Source organism: Rutilus rutilus (assembly GCF_951802725.1).
Source record: "Rutilus rutilus genome assembly, chromosome: 24".
Classification (NCBI taxonomy): domain Eukaryota; kingdom Metazoa; phylum Chordata; class Actinopteri; order Cypriniformes; family Leuciscidae; genus Rutilus; species Rutilus rutilus.
Genome location: NC_140228.1, coordinates 22,557,052 through 22,565,944, shown reverse-complemented (window position 1 = coordinate 22,565,944; position 8,893 = coordinate 22,557,052). Strand labels below are relative to the sequence as shown.

At 36.5% G+C, this 8,893-nt stretch overlaps 1 protein-coding gene across 2 annotated transcripts in view; it reads left to right on the top strand.

Moving 5' to 3' along the window:
• Positions 1-387: 387 nt before the first annotated feature.
• LOC311284039 (enoyl-CoA hydratase EchA19) overlaps positions 388-8,893 on the top strand; it is a 31,480-nt gene continuing 22,974 nt past the window's right edge. The window contains exons 1-4 of one of the 2 annotated variants that reach the window (XM_084398861.1): positions 388-581; positions 2,246-2,416; positions 6,615-6,712; positions 7,115-7,259. In XM_084398861.1, the coding sequence (XP_084254987.1) occupies positions 446-581; positions 2,246-2,416; positions 6,615-6,712; positions 7,115-7,259 (550 nt within the window). In that variant the 5' untranslated portion in view covers positions 388-445. Of the gene's footprint in view, positions 582-670; positions 794-2,245; positions 2,417-6,614; positions 6,713-7,114; positions 7,260-8,893 lie in introns of those variants that run through there. The other variant, XM_084398862.1, reaches the window with a different exon arrangement.

The following is an 8,893-nucleotide window of genomic DNA, read 5'->3' as shown; positions in this document are numbered from 1 at the left end:
GGTGTTTCTATATGACTGGTTTTTTTTCTTCTTATGGTAGATTTCATTTAATTGGTTTATTTAAAATATTTAATTTAACCAAGCAGATATGTGAGTTTGTAATATAGGCTACCTTATAACAGACTGATTTTCTTTGTAAACAGAGGAAGCATGTTTCTCTCATTTGTAGATATTACACCATGTTTTGGATAAGAAGTGCAATTCTCTTTAGATGCAGTGGAAGGTCTGTCATTTACTGTTTTGGAAACCTTTGGTGTCATTTCTTGGTAATTTTGGCAGTAAAATAGAGGATGTGTGTGTTACTACAGTATGTGATTTATGAGTGACTTTTACTTTGGTAATCCGCAATGCTGATTCTTCTTACGTCAACATAAGACAGTGAAGTTTGACACAATAAACTTTGCAAAACACAGATTAAAAGTGCTTTCAGCATTTTCCCGAAATTATGGCTTTAATTTTAGCGAGAAGGTCAGTTGATAATGGCTTAAGGAGGGTAATCCACCACACGTGTTTCAACTCAGTGAAAAGACAAAGACTGTATAGCACCGTTTTAAAAGAAGAGATAAACAGCGGTAACTCAGGTAAAGTTATAACTGTGTTTCCATTTCTTAACAGTAGAGGTCAGGGGCCTCATTTATAACCGTTGCGTACGCACAAAACAGACCCTGAAAGAGGCGTACGCCACTTCCGACGCACAAGTTGTGATTTATAAAAACTTTGCGCACCTGCACGCAAACTCTGACCCATGCATGTACGAACGTTTTGGAGATGGAGCAGTTCGGCGACACCGACGGTGAGCTGGAGTTAAATGTCTTTTTGGTCACTTTTAGACAGAAAATCTAAAGACATATACATAAAGATAATACAAAATATAATTTCACTCACCAAGCCTATCACTTGAAGCAAATATCCATTCCTTCTTAAATGTCCGCGCCAGCGAGCGCGTTGGGCCGTTTAACGAAACTGACGCAAATAACAGTTTAAATAAATAAAATAATGATTTAAACTATGTTTTACTTCTGATATAAACATTTAGATTAAATATGCCATTCAAATTAATGGAGTTAAACACTTAAACATGAAATCATTACTGAGAAGTTACAACATTTTTTATAGCCTAATTCAGTCAAATATTTGTTGTGGATGCGATGTTTTTGAACACTTTTCCTGTGTGACCTGTGGCGTGCAGTGTTTTATTGTTTTAACCACAGAGATAATTGCTTATCATGATAATACCAGATTGTCTGAGAAAATAGTTAAGTGCAAATAATGCCCAAGGCCTATCTGTTTCCATTAAAAATATAAATCAATTAAAAATACAATTCAGCCAGTGGAAAAGATTGAGAAAAACTTTCTCTGAAATGTATTTTACACTATTTGATTTATGTATTCAAAAACAAGGCAAGGATAGGCAACTACATGATTTTTATTAATGTAATGTGTCTTGTATGGTCTTGTACCGTTAAACGTTATCATAATGGATGAATAATCATATGCAAATGTTATGCATATGAGGATCTGCATAGTAAAACTAGGCGTTGTAAACTCCATATATGGTTATTTCGGGGTGGAGACGCATGTGCGCACAATCTTCCGCTGACTGGGATTTATAAAGTGAATTCTGCGCAGGTTCTAGCCTACGAACGGTTTTATAAGTCTGAATATTTTTTTGCGTACGCCATTTTTGGCTTTCGGGCGCACGTACACTTTTAGTAAGGTTCCTACGCACAGTTTTATAAATGAGACCCCTGGTCAGTATAAACTTACTACACTTTACACTTGACTTTGTTTTACAAAACTCATTCTGTCATCATTGCCTGTCTGGCAGAGATTTTGTGATGGCAAAATCAGAGATTCTACACCTTGGTGTGTGTAAGAAAGCTACGGACTGATTTTGGAATAGTATAACGTTACTATTTTAACGGCTGTTTAAGAAGTAACGTTAGGCCTTGTTATTCCGATTTAGCTAAATTTTTGTTAAAACGAATATCACCTGTTACAAAATTGCCTGTGACTGCTCTAGCAGTTAACACATGTCCCACTTTTCTAGCAAGACATTTCTCAAAATAACATTTCTTAGGTTTCAAAATGAAAAAATCATAGACATTTAAAATAAATGAAAATTTTAATATTTTGTTTTCATTTTTTATGTCATCTTTTATTGTTTGAAAAACTCTATGTATGTACCTGCAGACAGATTCATTCTGCTCAAATGTTCATGTGTTTCCTCCCGTGATTAATGCAGGTACAGGTGGGACGGTGGTTTCTGAAAGGAGGGGTGCGGTGATGGTCATTGGGATTAACCGTCCTGAAGCACGTAATGCAGTAAATCAAAAGACTGCTCAGAGACTGACCGATGAGCTGACAGCCTTTGACCAGGACAACAGCCTTAATGTGGCAGTGCTTTATGGAGTCGGTAAGTTCAGTTACACACTACTGTCACACACTGTGGAAAAAGTGGGCTGACTTCAGTTCAGTTTGATGGTCAGTGGAAAGAATGAAGAATGTCGTCTGATTGAGCAGTAAAGCAAAGAATAGTTTATAAATGCACCTGCATTTTTTCCAACTTTTGCTGCGAAATTTGTAAAGACTTTATGTAGCCCCACTCCTTTTCAGAGCGGCACTGTTTGTTTTCTGTCTTCTGGTTTGTATTTCCACATCATGAAGGTAAGATCTCACGGATTTATGAATAAACCGCTTGTTTTAAAGTCTTCCCGGTCTACTGACATTTGTTATGACATCCGCTTCAAACATTACAATGCTCATGATAAATATATCCACTTCACCAGCTAATTACTCTTCGACAGCGATGCCATAGGGTGCGTCTCATTTAGTTCCTAGCTCGTGAATCAGTATATCGGGTTCACGAATTCGGGCACTGGTCAGGACCCTGGCTCACTCACTACACATTGGTACACTGATGACTCTATTTCCGGCGACATGAGAACGTCCTCATTGTACAACATCACAACTGGTTTTTATGAACAACAGCAGAGCTGATATATTTCTGACATTACTTGTAATGTTATTTAAGTTACATTATGATAAATACTTGGCTTGTTAAATATACATGCAACATTTCAGCTGTAAATAAATTGTAAATATTAGCAAGATTATGGTCTAGCGATGAATGTTTATGCTGAAATATAATAAAATAATGTTTTTTATTTTTAAAAACATCTATCACGTGTCATTGTGTAGTAGGTTGGCTCACAGGATTTAAGTTTTGCGCTTCAGAACTTCCGTTTAGGGAACATAGTGAGGATCGATGCTGCCTGGTTTTCACGGTGCATTGTGGGACCTTTTAGGGAGCAAATGTTTCAGTGCACTGGAAGGATTCTGCGATTGAGACAGCCTTTACTGTCAGGGTTGACTCCCTAATCAGTGCCCTGACTACTGAACTAGGGAGCTGATTGCGACGCACCTATAGAAATATACAGAGATACCGCAAAAACTGAAGTTTAAAGACCAAATTCTAAGGATGGCACATAAGATCTAATGTAGATATTAAATGTTTACTTGGTTATGTCTTAAGCATATTAACATTGCTTTGCAATTTGCTGCCTTCATTTGCTAAAAGACATGCACATGGCTTTAAGAGTCCTGTGTTATGTCAAAGTCTGTGATGAAAATATTACCACATTGAAAACAATTATCTCAGGCCATCAAATTGGACACGCTAAATAGAAATAATTTGTTCAACCTGGACCGACCATCCCTACTCAAATTTCCTCAGTCACCTTTATCACGAGTTAAACGAGAGGTTTTGATTTCTCTCACACTCTAAACCTGGATCCCAGCCAGAGGACCATCTGCAGGTGAACTGACCACAGCAGATAACGTTACATTGACAACACATGTAAAGAATGTGTGATGACAGTAATTGCTTGAGTTTTGAAGAAGTGTCAGAGTTAATGTTGGCCACACAAGAATTCCCTTATTTGTGTTAACATCTACTGTATCTCAAGACATTTAAATGAACATTAAAATGCAATTGAGCACATTACACAAGCTGACTTACTGGTCTAGATTTTACAAGTCCATTAGGAAGCCATTAGGAAAATTGTGTCCATGGCATGTTCGCATTTCAGCTAAATTATGAATAATTGCTGGTTCGGGCAATGATTTGTTCAAGTACACTGAAGGACTGTTTTAACTCGTAACTTTTTACTGAAGTTTAAAATGACTTGTAATTAGCATGTGTTTCCCTGAAGAAGTGCGCTTAATTATTTTGAATGTGCATTTGTAGTGTACTTAAAATCTTTAAAGTATATTAAAAACTACTTGTCTTGCAGATAATATTATATTAATAAAATAAAAGGGTAAGTGTACTTAAAGGGAGTACACTTTGCAGTGTAATTACACAAATAAGAGTTAACAACATGTACTTACTATTAAGTTAAGGGTTTGGATTTGGTTTAGTGTTAGTACAGTACTTGTAATTATGAATAATTTACCATAGTAAATACATGTAACAATGACACATTAAAATAAAGTGTTACTTAAAGTGAATATTTTTTAAATGTACTAAATGCAACTTAATCATTACAAATGTGTACATTTGTACATAATACATCACATTTAAATGCAAGTTTCAAAAGAAATTACATTAAAGTATACTTTAGTTTACCATATCAGAACATTCGACAGTACACTTTAACCATATTTGAAAACAACAGAAGTAATTATGAAATGAATATACTCAAGTCATACTTTATAGGGTCAGCTAATTGCAATTAATATAAATTTAACCTATAATACATTTTAATTTAATTGAAATTAACTTGCAGTGATGTGTCTGAAAACAGAACATTCAGTTTGTACTTAAAGGTCCCATTCCATGGATTATTTTTATTATTTAATAATGTTTCCAGGGGTGCCCTTATAATGTTAGTATGTTTTTTAGATCAAAAAATTGTTATAATTTAGAAATAAAAGGCATATTTCCTAGCCTGATTTAATTCCCTGGTTTGAACACTCTGTTTGAAGGGGCGTGTCTGCTGTGAGACTTCAGTGTAAACGCCCTCTGCTGTGATTGGCTGACATGCTTGCATATGAAATATCTGGCATTAAATGTGGAACTATCTGGAAAACTTTTACTATTACAGCTATTATACGTTTTTACTATTACAGCTATCTGGATTAACGAATCGTGAGAAGTTTTTTAAGTATTTAGATCTATTTCAATCACATAAAAGGTTGCAGTTATGAGCATTGAGCAGATGACAGCCTGTTGATCGCGTGAAAGATCTTATCATTGCAACGCAGTTTCTGCACTCACTAATGATTTCACCAATGCAAACATGATAAATACAGTAAGAGCTTCGTTGTGCAGTGTAACAGCGTCATTGATTTCATAACGAGTTTTGGCAAGTGTCCAGATAAACTCGCGCTGTGTGATTGATAGCTTGGGCGATTGGAAAGGGATTGTTCTTTGATCACTTTCTGTATATTAATCACAGTTTAAGGAAGATTATCCTACTAAGAGAAACGAACGATGTGAAGAGTGATCGCTACTTCCATATTAAATCACTACTTACCGCTTGCTGGAATATAGTTGAAATTGCCCCCTTCGTCAGTATGAAACGCTGAGAGAAGCCTGCTTGATATTATCCCAGGTTAGAAAAACAGTCCGTGGTGAAATGGACAGAGCAAACTAACAACTTCGAATTAAACTTTTGCGGTATCCGATTATAGATAAACATCAACCACGTCTGTTGACATTTCGCCATCAATCAGCCTGTGTTCCTGTGGGCGGAGGTTACGGTTCTAGTGACATCACTAAAGCAGGATGTAGAGGGGTGTAGTCCAATCCAGCCGTTTTTTGTAGTCAACTTCTGTTAAATAAAATATCTCGCTTGGCATTGAACTTTGAGCTTTATAATTTTACAGATATTATTTATACTCTAACAACAACATTACACACTAATTAAAGTTTGAAACATGGGATCACATAGAACGGGACCTTTAAGTTCTTATTATCGTAATAATATACTTCAAATGATTAAAGGGATAGTTCACCCAAAAATGAAAATTCTGTCATCATTTACTCACCCTCAAGTTGTTCCAAACCTGTATGAGTTTCTTTGTTCTGCTGAACACAAAGGAAGATATTTGGAAGAAAGTTTGTAATCAACAGATCTCGGTCCCCATTGACTTCCATAGTAGGAAAAAAATATACTATGGTAGTCAATGGGGACTGAGATCTGTTTGGTTACAAACATTCTTCCAAATATCTTCCTTTGTGTTCAGCAGAACAAAGAAACTCATACAGGTTTGGAACAACTTGAGGGTGAGTAAACAATGATAGAATTTTCATTTTTGGGTGAACTATCCCTTTAAGTATGCTAAAGTGTACTTCTTTTTCACAAGGGTTTCTTTGTCTTTACCAAAGTATATGCCATTGTATTGGTAATTCTTTCTAATGTGTAAGTTTCTTCAGTTTCTTTTTATATGTAATTTAGAACCTGAATACATGTCAAAATATTAATATAAGAATAGAGCGTGTAGGCCTGAACACATGAAAGGGATACTCGTGCTATTAAGTTATGTTATGCTGTCTGACATTCATGGTTTAATCTGCTTTGTTGTATAATTGAGTTTGTTTGATTCAGGAGGGAATTTCTGTGCTGGATTTGATCTGAAGGAGTTGGCCCAGAGCTCTGGTTCCCGCAAACTGGAGCAAGATGTCCGCCGTGGTCGTGGTCCCATGGTACGGAGTGGTCCTTCTCAGATGCAGTATTGCATATTAATACTAAAGGAGTCATATAATGCATTCCTTTTAATTCAGCTTGTAATATTATAACTAATGAATGTTTCTTGCAGCAAAAATAGTTTTACATGACCATTTTCCACCCTCTCTGAGCCTTAAGGCCTGTTCTGACAGAGACCATCGACAACTACCAAGAGTAGTGCAGACTGTGAAACTCACGCAATCTTCTGAACCATGTGATACTGTTGGAAACACTTACTAGTAAAAGCGAGTTAGCGGCTTCTGATGATTAAAAACTGTCACTGTAAATGTCATTCATAGTGGAGGGTTGAGTCTATAAACCTATTGGTTTGCAGGATATTTAGAACAGAAATAAACTGATGTGTGTTGTTTGCTGTATAGGGTCCGTCGCGTATGAGGCTCTCAAAACCATTGATCGCAGCAGTCGGTGGGTATGCTGTGGCTGGAGGTCTGGAGCTGGCCCTGCTGGCTGACCTGAGGGTGGTGGAGGAGAGCTCCATCATGGGCGTTTTCTCCCGCAGATTTGGTAGGTATTGTTGTTTGTTATTGTTATTTCACATTGAGGTGTTATTTTGCTTAAGGTTGAGGTATGCAGTCATATCTAACGGAATTGCTCTGTTTATTAAGTGCATTAAGCCTAAATTATTTTAGAATTTTAGAGTTTTTTTTATTTATTTGAACATTTATTTATTTACAATAACAAGAAAGCATGGTAAAACCATGTTTTTTATTTAGACCAGCACTATTGTGATATATACCATGGTACTAAATTGGAGTGTACAAGATGTATAGTTTAACAATGTTAAAGCTGGTGTTATTGAGTAAGTCACTCACTTTGCAAACAAACAATATAAAAAAACTCGCTTTGAGAGTGCCTGCTTACAATGTAGTTCGATTGACCCCAAAATTCGATATAGCGCAAAAATGCCCATGGTTTAGTTACTGTGCTTATGCTGTTTTTCCCAAATCTCAGCACAATTGCAAATGTGATATTGATTTTATACAGCATTTCAATATTTTTTGTAAAATGCAATAAAATCAAGAATCTGTGATTTTGTTAATTCTCTTTAACCTTTATTTAACTTACAAAAAATAAAGAAAAGATTTTCAAAGTTTTCACAGACCAACTTAAGTGTATTTAGTAAATATAAACAAATTTAGATTTTGATGGCTGCAGCACACTCCAAAAAAGTTGGGACAGAGGTATGTTTACCACTCTCACATCACCTTTCCATTTAATTACACTTTTTAATCCTTTGGGAATAGAGGATACTACTTGTTGCAGTTTTTCAAGCGGAATATTTGCCCAATCTTAACTGAAACAAGACTGCTCGCTCAACAGTCTGTGGTCGTCACTGTCCGATTGTCCTTTTCATGATGGGCCTTACGTTTTCATAAGAGACAGATCTGGACTGCAGTCAGGCACATCCCTTCTATGGTGCGGAGTGTCTAGAAACCACTCAGTTTTAGCATGTGCAGAATGAGGCCTGGCATTGTCTTGCTTCCCAGGAAAGATGCCATCTTGATGCCATTAAATGTTTCTGTATATTCCCAATATATGCCTCCATGTCAATAGTACCTTCAGACAAATGCAAGTCACCCATGCCGTTTGCTCTGATGCCCCCCAATACCAGGACAGATGTTTGCTTTTGCACCTGTCGCTGATGAAAGTCTGGACTGAGAACTCGTTGTCTGTTTTTCCCAAAAACAAACTGAAACATTGACTCATCTGACCACAGCACACATTTCCACCGTCTTCTAGACCATCTGAGATGAGCTCGGGCCAGAGAACTCGCCGGCATCTCTGCATAGAACTGATGTATAGCTTTCTCCTTGCATAACAGAGATTCAAGTGGCATTTCTTGATGTAATGTCAGACTGTGTTCAGTGAAAATGGTTTTCCATTTTCTCTTGAGCACATGTGGCTGTATTTAATAGAGTCGCATGATGGTTTCTCATGCAATGCCTTCGGAGAGCTCAAAGGTCACGCACATTCAACATAAGTCTCCTGCCTTGCCCTACACAGACTGAGATTTCTCTGGATTCCCTGAATCTTTTCACATTATTTTTTTATGGTAAATGGTGAAAGACATCAATTCTTTGCAATCTTGCATATAGATATGTGATTTTTGAATTGTTTGACAATTCTCTCATGATATT